Source organism: Mustela nivalis, assembly GCF_964662115.1.
Source record: "Mustela nivalis genome assembly, chromosome: 15".
Taxonomy (NCBI): Eukaryota; Metazoa; Chordata; class Mammalia; order Carnivora; family Mustelidae; genus Mustela; species Mustela nivalis.
The window spans coordinates 20,755,271-20,772,619 of record NC_139034.1 but is presented as its reverse complement, the minus strand read 5'-3'; the positions used below and the strand labels follow the sequence as shown (position 1 = coordinate 20,772,619).

Here is a 17,349-nt window from a genome sequence, read left to right as displayed (position 1 = left end):
TAAATGGGCCTAACCCTTTAAATACCATGAAGGATATTTGGAGCTAATCATCACATTTTGAGGGAAGGCCAGCAATATTAGACAAGTTTGGGAAAGGAAGGAAGAATCATGTCAACTTACTCCTGACTTGTAGAAACCTAATAAATTAGAAATTATTAGAAATTATTAGTGAAAGGCTTTGAGTTTTTCTTCTCACTTTGATGTCCTAGGCTGTTTCCCTAGATGGTTGAGTTTTATTTACTCTGCCCCTTTCCAACTAGAGCTGGCATTTCTAATAGTTTTTAGTAGCCATGGTTGTTTTTTGCAGTTGGTCAGAACAGATGTGATCAAAAAGAAAACTACTGCTTATGATTGATTTTCTTTCCTTCTTTCTTTCTTTCTTTCTTTCTTTCTTTCTTTCTTTCTTTCTTTCTTTCTTTCTTTCTTTCTTTCTTTTTCTTAAGAGACCTTTCATTTCTAAGATGAAGCTGGTAGCTATTGAAACCGTGATTAGACCTTGTAGTGTAGCTGGGAGATGACATAAGGGGTGGGAGAGAGAAGTGAAATGTGCTTCTTCTCTTTATTACAGGGAGTTAATTTAGTTCCATCTCCACTGAGCTGGTAACATTTGCTCTGAAATTTCATGTTACTGATTCTCCCATGCTGTCTATTTCACTCCTCTTCTCTCCCAGGAAGGGGGAAAGGAGATGGTTGAAGAGAGAGGAAGGCACAAAAGGCAAGTTCAGCTGGCAAATCCACCCTTTTCCCAGGATACCCGTGTAAATGTATGTGGATGTGCTCATAGTATGCGCGCGCGCGCACACACACACACACACACACACACACACACACAGGTTGAGTTGTGTCTTTCATAGGCTCTAATTTTCAAGACATGTTGGGTCTTACTTGTGTCCTACCCTACCTTTGGAAATTATAGGTATCACGGTCTGCTTGGCTGTCTTCCTTGGGCCCTGGGCACTGCCATGGAGACCAGCCTTGAGCACATTAACTATGGCTAATGGCCACTTAGTGTGGAATTCTCCCCCAGAGATTGCAAAGTGCCTGCCCACAGGTTGAATCCAGGACACAGGTGTGTTTTATTTGGAATGCACCATGTGTTTTTTTTTTTTTTTTAATAAAAAAAAATGAATTTATTGCCAGCTTTTAAAAATCAGGGACTTTCAAATAAGAATCTGATTTCACTTTTTCTTAAAAACTTAGTAAGTTTAGCAGCCCTGGGTTTACTTTGCTACATGCCAAGTGTCAAGTAACTGCTGCTGCCCCATTTAGGGGAAGGGAGACTTCCAGTTTATTACATTCCCCAACCGATTTCCTATTGTCTGCCTATGTTAATTATTGTTTATCGCCCCATTTGCACTGTTTTATTATGCTGACCTGCTTCACTTTATGTTACCTTCTAGGCCTCTAGGTATTAGAAGTCCTTATGTTTTACACTTAACCTCATTGTGTGGAAATGGCAACCAGCCCTACATTATTCACTCAACTGTAAATTTAGATTAAAAAAAAAAGAATAATGAAAACTCTAATATACATGGTATAAGATGAAGACAAAGAAGAACTATTGGCCTAGAGTGTTTTGGTCACCATCTATGATTTTCTAAAAGACCATTGAGTAAGGGATACCCCCAAGTATGTATTCCCAGTTGTATACCCATTTATTTATAAAAACAGTGTTTTAAACCAAGCCTTCAGTTTGGATCGTAGAACTTTTTATCTTACCACTGCCATCTCTCACTCTCTCTCTCAGTCTTTTATTAGCTGTGCTTGGATCTAAATACAATTATGCAAAAAATGGTACTATTATTCAGACAGTTCCAGGGAATGTTTTTATTGGCAGTTTTAAAAGCTGACTTACTCTAAAGTATATTTTTGGAAGAAGTGCTTTTCTCCAGTAATATTTTTGATGCTACATAAATGTTTTTATTAGCTACATTTGAGTTAGGATAAAGAAAAAAAGTAATTTTTCCACTTAATAGTTTTAGAGTGTAATTTTAGGTTGCGTTTGTGCTAAGTACTCCTGGGGTTGTTATTCTCATTTAGAAGTGGTCAAGTATCTGAGGAGTAGAACCCTGACCAATACTGCACCCCCAGGAGATAAAAGGCTCTGTCCTCAGCTTATGTAAGAAAAACAAACAGCGGCGCCTTGGTGGCTCAGTGAGTTAAAGCCTCTGCCTTCGGCTCATGTCATGATCCCAGGGTCCCGGGATCGAGCCCAACATTGGGCTCTCTGCTCAGAGGGGAGCCTGCTTCCTCCTCTCTCTCTGCCTGCCTCTCAGCCTACTTGTGATCTCTGTCTGTCAAATAAATAAATAAAATCTTAAAAAAAAAAAAAAAGAAAAGAAAAGAAAAACAACAACACAACAAAAACTTCCTGAGTTTATGAGGGCCCCCACCATGGAGGTAGTGATGGTGACGGTGACCATGCTGTTGATGGTCAGGGGCCAGTGCTTACGCTCATGCCAGTGTTGGTAATAGTAGCAACAACCATTTTGGAGATTTTCACTCTACAGGATTGTCATTAGAAAACATCATTTACTTGAGAAGACTAGTCTGAATCCTATTTTAAAACATTCCTTTTAATGTCAAGCCGTATATCCAGGCAAGTGGATTGGAAATAGATATAGAAATGTTTAAAGTGACGAATTCCATGCCTCAATGTCAAGCAACATTTACAAATGTTCCTGGCAGACACATACTTCCATAGGTTTGGGAATATCATTTTCTGCTTCCAACTGTAAGTGACAAGCCAGTGTGCAAGAATAGAAAAGACGGAGTGATTATCTTTATGTTTTTAGCCCCAGATACCCATTCTTTGGGTGGTGATTTTTCTTGCTAAACTTTTTAAAAACCAGCTTTCACCAAAGGGTCCTGATGAGGAATCAGTATAATGATGTGAGTGAGTCCAGTGTCTTCGGGGCATGGCACATCATAGATCTTGGCACTGGCCTCAGGCTCCTTCGAAAATACCGGAAGGAAATTCACAGCACTGTGATTCACTGGTCAGTGCAAGTTGAGTAAGAGTTAACAAAATCTCAAGATAGCAACTGGTTGCTTTACCAACGTTTCAACTCCTGATCCAGAGAAACTGTATCCGAGGGTGTTGGCCTGACACAGGTTTTGAGGGTCGGGTTTATTTTTCTGGGTTTGAAGCCCAACCATTGTAATGCACATGTCCTAACTTTACTTGCTTGCCAAGAACCCTGACACATGCCTTACTTACATTAGCTCGTGTTTTAGTGCCTCTTTTTCTCTAAGAAAAGTGTGTTCTGTCAGAGTATGTCCCATGACATTCTGCCCTAGCTGCATGTTCATGTAGACCAGCAGCTGAGAACACGATCAAGGAATGAATGTACTTTTCCATTTCATAATTGTTGGTTGTTGTTGTTGTTTTTGACTCAGCAAATTAAATGCTTGCATTTCAAAAAAGGATATTTTCTTTTTTCTAGTTTTTTAAGCATCAGCATATTCTTTCAGTGTTAAGTACTAGCCATTTCAGAATTTCAACAGTATTATTTCCTTTTGCAAAAAAAGAAAAAAGTGTCTTAGACCTTCAAACTTGTGAAAAGTAGTTTGAGGATCTTTATTTTTCTCTCTCTGTTATTATTTGAGTAATTTATTTCTGTTCTTAATGGCTTTATTGTTCTCTGGGTGATAACCAGAGTTTCTTTAAGAGATTTTTCTTTATCAGAAATTTCTTGCTAGAAGAACAATTGTAGGATAAATAATCATTTGCTAAGTTTATCATCAAAGAAATAAAAAGGTGATAAAGTAAGGGAACAATAGAGGATTTTTTTTTTAATTTTATTTATTTATTTGACAGACAGAGATCACAAGTAGGCAGAGAGGCAGGCAGAGAGAGAGGGGGAAGCAGGCTCCCTGCCGAGCAAAGAGCCGGATGTGGGGCTCAATCCCAAGACCCTGAGATCATGACCTGAGCAGAAGACAGAGGCTTTAACCCACTGATCCACCCAGGTGCCCCAAGGATGTGTTTTTAATGACAATAACATGGCAACACATTCCTGATATTTGGCTATAAAACAAATTATAGGCATATTTTAGAATCAGAAATGTATAGATTTACATGATTTTAGAACAGAAAAATTCACAGTGTTTGACTTACAGTATCTTGTGAATAACAATGCTCAACGCTAAGAGTGGAGAAAAGAAGCCAAGTATGGAATGAATTTGGAAGAGAAACCTTATCAGAATTAGGTTTTGGCAGGATGAGAAGACCCACATGTGCCAAGTTTTAACTGAAAACTAATTATAATGGTCACATTATGAATTGTGCAGAAAAAGAAGGAAGTTATTGATTCTGATGTTTTTAGAGGCACAGGTGATTGGATTTTTTAAGTCTTTTTGGAAAAGAGCATCTCCTTAAAACTGAACCTTTCAGTCTGTCGCCTTTAACTGGTATCAAGAATGAGAAATTATAAGTATTTTAAAAAGAAATTAAAACAGAAAGGGTATCCTATACTCAGTGATTCCAGTAAATGGACTGAATTTCTTGGCTTTTACTTCTGTGATCATAATCTCACTTAAGTATATTAGGTAGGTGATGGTAAAATATGTTGGTGTTTCACAGAAGGGGAAATTGTGATAGGGACACGATGACTTGTGTGGCTTAAAAAAAATGAGGCTGTGGCTGCAGAGATATTCCATTTTGTTGGTAGAGGGCGCTCTTGTAAAGTAAATATAGCGACCGCTGAAACTCTCCCTGGCTCTGTGATGTCAGCGTCACCATGGAGATCTCATTCCAGTGAGGGGGACTGGATTCCACAGTCCTGCTTTGGAAATGTGTAAATAGCAGATGCTTTTATTGCCTTTGTTTGAATCTCTGTCCGTGCACAGCAACTCAAACCGGAAGCTCAGAGGAGGGGAAGTCCATATTTGTCTATAGTGGGTTTTTACTCCCTGGAAGCAGCTCAGTCTCTCCTGGGACAAGTGTGTGTAATGACAAGTTAATGGAAAAGATATAAATCCATGTTTTACATAAAAAGAGTCAGAAAGCTGAATATGTTTTCCTAGGATCAAAGAAATAATTCAAACTTCCTTTCTAAAAAACTCATTAGACACTTTTTGCTAGAAACAATTTATGTGCAATATATGTGATAAGTATTATTAAAATGGTTTTATTAACTGAAATTTATAATGCACAAATGTAAGGATACATATTCCTATGCTTGGAATAGATTTGTTTTCCTGTAGCTTGGTATTTAAGAGCCTGCTTTTGAATTGTTTCAAACTTCTACACATCTTCTGTTGTATGTGGCTAAGCTGTGTTTTAAATGTGTACAGTTGGGATGTAAGTAACATCTAACTATGATAGAGTCTGTCTCCTTTTACAGCAGGGAGGGTTCAATGCAATAATGTATACTGAGGATTACATATAATAATGTATGTAACTATTCTTTTTAAAAATATTTTATAAAAAAGTATTTTATTTATGTTTTTGAGAATGAGAGAGAAGGAGCAGGGGGGAGAGGCAGAGAAAGAGGCAGAGAGAGAAGCAGCCTCCCCACTGAGCACAGAGCCCAACTTGGGGCTCAAGGTGGTGCTTTGCTTTATCCCAGGACCCTGAGGTCGAAACCAGAGCCAAAGTCAGATGCTTAACCAACTGAGCCACCCAGGTGCCACTATAGAACTCTTCTTGTTGCTGTTATCACACCAAGAAGAATTTTCATCTTTTCTTTATAGCTTCACCATATAAATGGCTGTGGTAAAACATAGTAGAACCAATGTAGAAACTGATAACCAAAAGAACTTAAGGAACTGTTCCAAATGTCTACAATGTTTATGTCAAATCTAGTCTCAGAACCCAGGTATCCTGATTCTCAAAGGGCTTTTTCCAACACATCTGGCAATTATAACTACCCATATTTTTTGAGGTACAGTGGGTGTGGCATTATGCTAAGTGCCATCAGAGATAAACTCTGATGCAACAAATGGGATGTTTTTCTTTGGGGTTTTCCTATAATAATCTAAGTGTTTCATATAATGACCAAAGAACTGGGTAAGAAATGCCAATTAATTGATAGAATATTAAGCATTGTATGCCATAAACTGATTCCCTCCTTTAGGAACTGCATATATTACACACACACACTTTCTTTTCTAATGTAGGGACATTTTGACAGGGATAGTATTTTCAGAGGTATACAAATTTCCGGAGCCTATGAAACTAAAAGTTGTGACAGATCCCAGGGGGTCCTGATTTCAGACATGGTTTATAGAAGCAGACCTGTGCTGGCAGGTGACCATAGTCATTAATGACATTCACAGCATCATTTCAGTGGAAGCCTGATGGAAAGCGTGTACCTTATCCCAGCTTCTCTGCTAGCAACTTCCACCAGCCTTGCACCATTTCTGTGATGCTAATTCAAAGTACGCTTTTCACCAAAGTAATTATACTAGTAGAATTCCTATTTCCCTAAGTGAAAAGGGACACCTATATGCTGTATTTTTATCCAAATTCACTTAGGAAGGAAGCCTGTTGGTATAGTGCACAGGAACAGCATACTGTTTTATGTTTTATTTGTTTATATTAAGTATACATTTGGCTTATACTTATTTGGAAGTAAAAAATGCATTTGAGCTAATAACAGTAATGAAAATGGATCGAGGACTTATGCCCTTTTCAGTCACAGTCTTAACTCATCTAATCTTTAAAGCAACCAGTATGATGAACATATTTGATATGAGACACAAAGAGATGAACGCCTAAGTGACAGAGTTGGGTTAATTCAGAACCTGGGCTTTGATGACAGAGTATGCTCTTGGGAAATTGTTTCAGAGCAGATGTCTCTCTGGTGCTGAAGAATCCCACCCAACAGGAGGCCCTACCTCTGCCCTGACTAAACGTGGGGTCTTTAGAAATGAGATGTGTTTCAAGATAGCTGACTGGGATTTTCTAACTCGACCAAGTCGGAGGTAGTCACCGTGCAAAGACTGCAAGTGAGCCACCTGATGGAAAGCGTGGCTTTCCATAAACATAAACCTACTGGTAGAGAATGCAGTTTACTTTCTGCTGCATTAGTAATTCACAACACTGTGCTGGGAATTCTTTGGAGTGTAAGTCTATACACATATGTCCTGGAAGAGAAGAGATGAAGGATGAGAACAGTTGTATTCTCAAGGCCCAGCACTGTGGTTAGTAAATAATATGTGTTTAATAAACATTTATTGAATGGTGACTAGGGTTTCAGGGCAGCGGTAAGTCACTTTGGATTGGAGTGGATAGAGAAGGTAAGGCTTGAATCTTCAACTGAGCCTTGAGTCATAGCAGAGATTTGAAGAGTTAGGTAGGAGGGGATACCAAGTGAAAAAAAAAAAAAGAAGTTTCATACAAAAATCCTTGCAAGTAGGAAGGAAGAATCCCTTTTTTGAGAAGAATATGTAAAGCAGCTAAATTGGAATGTGTTTTAGGTGAGACCATAGCCTTTGCATTTGTCCTTATATCCATTCATCCATGCATCCATATCTGTCCAAACATCCAGTCATCCATCCATCTATCCATCCATCTAAATGTCCAATCATCCATCCATCCATCCATCCATCCATCTAAACATCCAGTCATTCATCCTTCCATCCATCCATCCGTCCATCCATCCATCCAAGCAACCATCCATGCATCCATCCAATAAATGTTTATTAAGTACCAGTTACATAGCATGACTCCTATAGACTTGAAAAGTAGGTTGGAACCAGAGAGAATGTCAGACTCAAGATGAACTTTAACTTGATGATGGCAAGCCATAGATGTTTTTCTGAGTCATGAACAGAGATTTTGAAAGTTTAAAAGAAAGAGTAGACTAGCAGAATTAAACAGGATGGATCGGAGAGAAAGGAGGTAGGAGTGAGAAAAATGGCACCAGAGGGAAATGCCAAGGTCCGCAGGTAGGATAAGCTCTGGACTGATGTGGTAATGGGGGTAAAGAGGAGGAGGACAGGAAAAGACCTAGGTTTGAGAGATGTTAATACATAAATGGAATTTGTTTTTCTCAGCTGGTAATCCTGAATTTTGAGAACCTCAGATTTAAAAAGGAATACACTTATAGATATATAAAATCAGATCTTTATGCAAAACATTGGTAATCCTTTGATATTATATGTCCGGTAATGCCAAAGGAAACTCTCACAGTATACTGGCCTACAGAAGAGGGTTATACATCTTCTTCTGTTACTTTTTTTTATTAGATGGAATACATTACAGCTACCTCTGAATCAATGATAGAGAGTGAAAGCATGGATAATAGAAATGCATAGATTATCCTAAATCCATCTTTAAGCCTCCTTTTCTATCAAATCTTCTATCGAAGTTTCTAACAAGGAGCAGGTTTATAACTTTGAATTTGATTTACTGACCATACGCACCTCCTGTGCTGGGAGGTTGTGAGCAGAGAAATGGCTAAATGATGCCAGAACAGAGAGCACAGAAGACATTACAGTTTCTGATAGTTCAACACATTCTTTGATTTTAGTCACTGAAGATTGAGAGGTAAATGAATACATGTTGCTTGGCACTGAAATGACTTTTCCCTGTCTTTCTGTGCTGGGTGATGACAGTTACTTTTCTTTAACAATTGCTGCATTCCTTTTATGGTCTTGGAATCCTGGAGTTGGAAACAACATCAAAAGTTCATCATGTTTCATTTCCCACTTGCCAACAGAATTAAACCTAAACTGTCCAAGCTGGATCATTGGCTGTTCTGTTCTTTGAGTCTCAGGCTTAGAGGACAGTCCTGGGTATATGATGAAAGGGAGTTAGTTAGCTGGCAACCTGCTTATTGTGTGCTGGAGTTTTGAGGATAGTTATCAGCCTGCTTAGCAATAGCATAAAACATGCCCACATAGATGAATGTGATCTGTGTGGCAATCTGATGTTCTAGAATACAAATGATGGTAATATGTGGAATGAAAGGACAATTGCCTTTGGAAAACAGTATTTTTCATCTATTAGAGATTTGTTTTCATAATGTTTGGCACACAGCATAGCCCAGAGCAGGCCCATGATAAATGTTTATCAGCTAGGGAAATATGGCTGCCCGGGAGAGTGCGTTATGTTAATTTCCATTGTGTGGTCCCTGAACTCTTTTCCCCTCTGGCCATCACTGCAGAACGAAAAGGAGCCCCATCATGCATTAGTCCATATGATGCTGTGAGAAGGAGAGAGTTCTAAAATCAAATAAAAGTTGGGAAATACTGTATTTTCGATCTTCTCTTTGGAGTTGTGATATATGTGAGCACATGAAGGGTTTGCAAGGACCAGAAATAAAGAAACCTGTTTATATCAGATGAATTCAGTATTTGCCAAATCTATTTGGCCAGAGGACCCCCCCCTCCTTTTTTTGCACCAAACATATTAACCATTCATACTCGAAGAAATGCTGTCTTTTAAGTTTAATTTTTCACATTTTTTGCCTGAGGGAGAGATCATGTTTTATTCATTTTTGTGTGTATATGCTCTATGTTAACTGGCGCATAGTAGGCTCAGTAAAGACTTAACGTGTGTAAGGTGAAAATGGCCTGTGTGGGGTTGGTGGAGTTGATATCAACTGCTGATCAGGAAGGCTGGGGTGGGGTGCTTGTCCTGAAGATAAAGATGGACAGGGCCATATCTGGGATCAGACAGATAGGGAGGAGTGACATAGAGTGGATTCTGAATTCAAAGGGCCTGGTTTTTTGTTTGTTTGTTTGTTTGCTTTTTAAGATTACAGTGAGAGGGGGAACACAGCAGGGGGAGTGGGAGAGGGAGAAGCAGGCTTCTTGCGGAGCAGGGACCCGAATGTGGGCCTCCATCCCAGGACGCTGAGATCAAGACCAAAGGCAGATGCTTAGCCTCCGATTCACCCAGGTGCAAGGGGCCTGTTTTTTTATTTTGTTTTGTTTTAAAGATTTCATTTATTTAACAGAGAGAGAGAGAGAGAGAGAGAGAAAGAATGCACAAGCAGGGGGAGTAGGAGAGGGAAAACCAGGGTCCCTGCTAAGCAGGGAGCCCAATGCAGGGCTTGATCCCAGGACCCTGGGATCATGACCTGCACCGAAAGCAGACACTTAACTGACTGAGCCACCCAGGCTCCCACAAAGGCCCTCTTTTTATCTCACTAAGTAGAAGATCGGAGCTTCTGACGCCACTCCTGAAGATTTTTATAGTCCATTTTCCTTAATTGTTACAACATCCCTCTTAAACCACCGATTTTTTCAAACTTTCCAGAAATACGTCAGGGATGTACCTCGTTTATACTTAGTGTTTATTATCAAACTATTCTAGAAATGTCATTCTTAAAATTTCAGCCAAGTGATTATTTGGAAATGAGAGCTTATTTGGAAAAACTATCTGAAGGCTACACATCATTGTCTTTGGGACCTCTAAGTCATGCAGTGTTCTCCCAGCTTATTTACTTACTTACTTACTTACTGCTGTAAGTCTTACATTACCTTCTGTGTGTCAGGACAGTGCTACCCAGCATTGACCTAGAGCAGAACCCCCAGAGACGCCTTGCAGCCGACTACAAACCAATGAGGTTGGATCTGATTGTAAACCCAGGCCAAAAGGATCTAACGCCAGGGGGTGTTGTCTGTCGGCCTCAGACATCCCTGGGAAATGCTATTAGAAAGTCTGTTTCAGGGGCACCTGGGTGGCTCAGTGGGTTAAAGCCTTTGCCTTCCCCTCAGGTCATGGTCCCAGGGTCCTGGGATAGAGCCCGCATTGGGCTCTCTGCTTAGTGGGGAACCTGCTTCCCTTCCTCTCTCTCTGCCTGCCTTTCTGCCTACTTGTGATCTCTGTCTTTCAAATAAATAAATAAAATCTTAAAAAAATAAAAAAAAATAAGAATTCTCAGTTTTATATCTTGTATCTAAGGTCTACTCATGTCTCTTTAAAAAAAAAAAAAGAAAGAAAGTCTGTTTCATACAGCTCTGAAGTGGCTGCTTCATGGTGTGCTCTAAGCAAAGGAAATTGAAAATAGAAATCAGCAGTGTTCCAGTGCCTTCTGTTGGCATCATACATTTTGCGAACAAAATATTTCACCATGTATCCAACAACAGAGAGCAGTATGCTGGAAATTACTCCTTTTGACCACATGTACCTGAAAAACAACATTGAGCTCTCTTAAAGTTCTCACTGGAGAATAAGTTGAATAAATATCAAAAGGTGTTTTAAAACTTTGCTTTTGCCTATCTATGAGATGCTGGGTAACACAGGAGTTTTCAAGTTTAGCCTAACTTGAGTGGTGGGCATACGGTTGCCTAGTGTCTATACCTGGGTCTCAGAAATAATCTATTTTGTTATTCCTTTTACGAGGACTTCTACTTTTCTTTCAGCTGGAGGTAGAACGAGTCTGAAGGAGATCATTGTATTTATATTATGATACAGATAATTTTCTTCAGTAGTTATCCCAAACAGATCACCCCACGTCTACTGTATTTGTTGCTAAAATCAGGCATTGGCTTTTATTGCCATCGAGGAATATTACATTCAAATGAATAAAGGGGTGTTCCTTTCCCATGCGTCATACGTATTGCTGCATGCACTCTGTTATGAAAATAGAGAGCTCTTACCTCATGGCCTATTGATATGTCAAGTAATAAATGTGACAGTTACTGGTTCTATTTTCCCTATCCTGTCTTCCTGCACAACTGAAATGTAACATGTTTCTTACTAGTAACAGATGCTGGAAACCTTCTTTTGAAATTCCTCTGGAGAAGCTTTCCTGTTGATTCCATTAGATGTGGGAAGTGGCTTTATGCAGATGTGGGCTTGCAGGGATGCAATGTTGTAATTGCTGTTCTGCCGACCCCTTGCTGAGTGCCATGCTTTTCTCTTGTAGGTGATGTGCCTTCAGGACTTTTTTGGTGACGATGACATTTTTATTGCATGTGGACCGGAGAAGTTCCGTTACCAGGATGATTTCTTGCTAGATGAAAGTGGTAAGGAAAAAAAAAAGTTCAAAACCAGGGGAAATTTGAGGCAGCTTTCCAAAATGAGCCGCACCAGGCCAAGATTATGTCAACCCCAGAGCTACCAAATCAGTTTCAGATCCTCGCCCAGCATGTCTTTTTCATATCTCGAATTTCTTTGATTTTTTTTATATCGAAAACAGATGAAACGATCATTGGAAAGGTTAAATCATTCAGAAGAGTAAATTACCAATGGCTAATTTATAACCACTTAATAACTAAATTGATGTTTTATAGAAAACCGGGATGCAGATTTCTACGTTTTTAATTCTCTGTTTTTGTCAACATGTGTAGTTGAGAGATTTGTGATCGTAAAATTATTGAGTGTGTTTCTAGGTGGAGCTTTCCCGAGCCTCTTCTGGTTCCTAACTGGGAGGGAGAGTGGTCTGGCATCATCCCTTTTCCTTTAACTACTACCGAATTTATATGTCATTAGCATCTGTGAGGGAACAAAGAGGAGGAGGGTCGCATCCTTTGGTTCAAATTGAAATGTGATTGTAATAGATGAAGAAGAGACAGTTGAGTAAGAGGGAAAGACCTGTCTCAAGAAGTGAATATGAAAGGTTGTGACTTCAAGAAAGATTCCTTTCTGATGCTATAGTCATTTCAGAATCTCACCAGCATCACAGGAAAGATTATTGCCCTGACAGAAGAGACCTCTCCTTAATCATATTACTTCTAATTTAATTAGGGGAATATCACATATTTATGGACAATTCAGACACTAGGTGGTTGGAAATGCTTTTTGAAGTGGTAATGAATTTTCTGCTTAAATGCATGCAGAAACAAATTAGTGAGCTTTTGATGAAGGGGATGGGAAACACTTGAGCACTGACAGGATTGGATAAGTGATGGGATGTCGGGGGTCCCACCCTCCCACAGCTGAAGCTCGTTCCTTCAGTATCTGTATTAATACATATGTATGTACATCATCTATATGCATTTAAACCTAGTACAATTATTTTATCATTTAAAAATGACTTAGAGTGTGTGGGGGAGGGATAGGAATAAGAGAGAATGCCCCTGTTTGTGAAAACTTCAAATGCCCAATGAAAGTACATATATGATATAATATGTTAGATAGATTAGTTAATATGACAGAAGTGTCATTTGAAGAGATTTAAGGTATTTTGGTTCAAAGAACCTAACTGGAAGGTATCTCTTTCTCTCGAAAAAACTTTAAATACATTCCATCTTTATCTCTAGTTGATGTGCCCTTTGGGAGCAAAGATACTATGAAAATACACCAGCACAGGGAGCCCTCAGGGAGGGCTCTCCCCAACCCACCCCTTCCTTCTTCAGAATGAGACAGCCTTGCCATTTTGTGTAGAACAAGAGAATGTTAGGAGTCAGGCGGGAACCCACAGCACAGTTTTGAGGAAAATAAACTGCCTTGACTTTCAATTTAAAGAAAATATCTGCTTGTGATAGAACAATCTGAAGGAACCATGCATTCTGAAATGAAAGTTTCATTTGTTGCTTTGATAGGAAACCACCTGTCAAATTCCAACTGGAATATAGTTCCGTTTCAAAACAGCACTGTGGACCTGAGGAGGCCAAGGCCTCTATCCAGCCCCCAGGGAAACTTGGGGCCTCTCCCCAGCCTAGCCCCCTGACAGTGAAGGCCCTGGGCTGGGCTTTCCCTTCCCTACACTGTGCTCTCACACCAGACACGGCAGCCTGTCCTATTCCCCGCCGACAGCAGGCAGACGGGCTTTCTGGAAAGTACAACAGAAAAAAGTACCAGAAAATCCACTGTGATTTCCCTTGAGAATCCTTTCTCATTAAAAAGAATGCAGGCAGAGAGATAGACAGATTGATATCCGCACGTGTGCAGAATGGCGCACTGCAAACACGTGAATCGCAACACCTAGCCCATTGCCCATGGTTTGGCACTTGGAAAGACCACTTCAAACTATTTCAGTGAAAAAGTCACGTTCTTACCCCTGATGAATATACCCTAACCATTTCTTGGTGTGAAATCCATTTGCTGAGTAAGTGTCCTCCCGCATCCTGAGAGAAACACGTGGATTGGGGGAAGGGGGTAGAGAAAGAATCTAAATTGAGATTTTACTTCCTTGGATGAACTTACTCTGAGACTAAATTCACACATTGACAACTGCAATTTCCCTGTTGCTTGTACAGCATGTTCTAGTGCTAATGTATTAAAATTTGAATCTTTTTTTAAGTGCTCTGAGATGATTTATCCCAGCTTATCTGTACTTGCTAAATGGTATTTGCACATTGAGGCTTCATTTGGCCTGTTCCGTAGTAGCTTCCTAAAAGGAGTATCGGCGGGGGGTACAGACATCTTTGGAATTAATACTCAAGCAGGGCTGTGCTTGATTTAATGGCATCAAGAAATGGCCTTTTGCCACAAGGCAGCACTTTTATTTTATCTTTCAAAATTAACCCAGCTCCCGGTGTGCTCAGGATTAGCAATAATACATCCCCCTAATTACTGCTGGGAAAGCTCCTGGAGACTGCTCATAAGGTCTTTCCAATGAGGAATTCTGCCTTCATAGACTTATATTTCATGGGCTACACTGGACCCAGATCAATATTAGAAGCTACGAGAGAGGAACCTTCCTCCCCTAAAATTTTCACATGGGAAGAAAAAAAAAAAGCAAAAAAAAAAAAAAGCCTTCCTTTTTCCATCTTGAACTGTAACTCATTTTAGCGATATCGTCATCAATCAGTGGAATCTTAGCACCTTCGAAAAATGGTGGTTACAGCACTATATATAGAGACAGACAGGCCAACAGCTCCTTCCCTTGCATGGGCTGCTGTCTCATTTAGAACGATGAAGCACAGGCAAGGAAAATGCCAAATTGGAGACAGGAAGCTTCACATAGTTTTGCTTATATATTGATGATAAACTGACGAATTTGTGATTTTTGGTGCCATTAAAAAGTGACAGGATTTTGTTGAGAAATGCCTATCTCTCACCTGGGGGCAGAGGAAGTTAAGTCCTTGGTAAGGAGCCTGTCACAGCATATCACCTTCTGTCTGCCTGCCCCCCCCCACCAGCCTCAAGCCAGCACCCCCAAACTTGCTTGGCCAGTTTATTCACTCATGTACCTCACCCCTGCTGGGCCTGCCACCTGCTCAGGAATCTAAATATATCTCTCACTCTCTCTTTTTATCAGTTCCTGAGCGCTCTTGATTCTGATGTGAATAGGTATTACTTCAAACTTACACATTTCTGCATAGATGTTGTATGAGTTTCCTAAGCCTGCTATTAACCAATCACCATGAATTGGGTGGCTTCCAACAACAGAAATTGATTCTTCAACAGTTCTGGGGGCCAAAGTCCAAACTCAAGGTATAGGGAAAATCTGTGCTCCCTCTGACGGCTCTGAGTAAGAATCCTTCAAAACTATAATACTAGGGGCGCCTGGGTGGCTCAGTGGGTTAAGCCACTGCCTTCGGCTCAGGTCATGATCTCAGGGTCCTGGGATCGAGTCCCGCATCGGGCTCTCTGTTCAGCAGGGAGCCTGCTTCCTTCTCTCTCTCTCTGCCTGCCTCTCAGTGTACTTGTAATTTCTCTCTGTCAAATAAATAAATAAAATCTTTAAAAAAAAAAAAAACTATAATACTAGCTCCTGCTGGTAGTTGGCTTGGAATCCTTTGGCTGCTACTGCAGCATTGCTCTAGTCTCTTCCTTCAACCTCGTGAGGCCTTCTCCGTCTGTCCGAATTTCCCTCTTCTTATCAGGACACCAGTTATTGGATGAAGGTCCATCCTAACCCAGTATGACTTCATTTTAACATGGTTACATCTTCAGAGACCCTATTTCCAAATAAGGTCACATTCACAGGTACCAGGGTTCGAAGCTCAACGTATCTTTTGTGGGGCACAATTCAACCCACAGAAAGATGTTTGAGGTTGTCTGGATTTTAGTTGAACTTAAGTTACAAGTAAACTCACTTTTATTTGTTTGTTTTGACCCGTCTTTCGATTTGTGCTGTTATAGCTTTATACTAACGAGTAGAAGACATAGACAGAATTGCTGTGACAAGACTGTCCCCTCTTTTGGCCTTTTGTAGGTAGGGTCACTCACCTGGGATGTCAGAAGAATGTCCTGAAATGGTCTGAGAAGTGTACTGGTCAGCAGTGCATTTGATAGAAACTCTCTTGAAATCCTTCTGAATAAGATAAAAATATATGGTCTGAAGGCCATGGGATGGCTGTATTTTTAGTTTCTAGAACTGGCCTTTCCAAGAAGTACTCATTTACAGGTTGATGTCTCTGTGTTGGAGGGGATCGCTATTGGAATTGACCCATGAGGTCCCTGAAGGGAAGGACTGTTTGTGTGCTAAGAGTCATGGCAATAGGGTTATTCCTTGGATTCTGTATAGTTTAATGTGACAAGAAATGGCCATTTGAGAACGCGGGTGGTGTGTGAATGAAATTATCTGGTAGGAAAGCAAGGATCCACAAGGATTTTAGCGGAATGGATTGTATCCAAGAAGATAAAATTGAATCGGTATTAACAAAGAGTAGTGCTTTAGGTATTTTTTCATTGAACAGAAAGCCAGTTTTAAACCAGCTTAGTAGTTCTAACAGGAGAACATGTGAACATTTTAGTTTACTGCAGGTTTCTTGTGAGGTGTGACTCATTTTCGGTCTGGATTATAGGCGTGTCCTATGTGATAGTACCTTTCAGCCCCTCTGACTGAACATGGCAAATGTTGACTGAAGAAAAAAGTTAAAATGAGAAAGTGTTCTTCAAAATTCACAAAACTACTACAGAAGTCTAGTAAGTATAGTGTAGAAGAATAGACAAAAAAAAAAAATAATAAATGGGTTTTCACATGATTTTTGTAAGTTGGTAGCATCCATACTTTCGAAGCTATGAAAGTTCACAAGTGCACTAAGACTTTCAGGATACAGTAAATGTGTGTCCATGTGTGTGAATAATGTCCTGTTCCTGGGGAATGCCAGTCCAACTTCTCCCTGCACTAGACATCCCCATCTGGAATGCAATGTTCTTCTTGGGTATGTGATTCTAGTAAGAACATTTCCTTGGCTTCTCTTATGGACCCCCTGGTATTGGGTGCCCAGAATCTACTTGGTAAACATCTCTAGAAATACTCCATCATGACTACATTCCAGGGACCCATGTCCTCATGAGAGGAGACAGAAGTTGTATTAGGCACCGTTCACCGAGCAATGATCCCTGAGTGTTTTCCCACTTCTGGGTGGTAAGAAAATGGAGTTAGACCAAGAATAGTAGAAACAGTATGTGAGTAGAGTTAGAAGACTGGTGTAGTTAAGCTCCATGTCCTACTTGCTGTGTGGTCTTTGTATCTCCCAGCCTGCTTCCTATTCTGTGAAACACCTTTTTTTCCTGGGTTGTAATGGACCTCAAATGAGATAATAAATGTC

At 40.0% G+C, this 17,349-nt stretch overlaps 1 protein-coding gene across 8 annotated transcripts in view; it reads left to right on the top strand.

The window, feature by feature from the left end:
* The window catches only part of DCLK1 (doublecortin like kinase 1), a 352,644-nt gene that overhangs the window by 172,730 nt on the left and 162,565 nt on the right, over window positions 1–17,349 (top strand). For all 8 annotated transcript variants that reach the window (XM_082700457.1, XM_082700459.1, XM_082700458.1 and 5 more), the window contains exon 4: window positions 11,829–11,928. In XM_082700457.1, coding sequence (XP_082556583.1) covers window positions 11,829–11,928 — 100 coding nt within the window. The remainder of the gene's footprint in view (window positions 1–11,828; window positions 11,929–17,349) is intronic.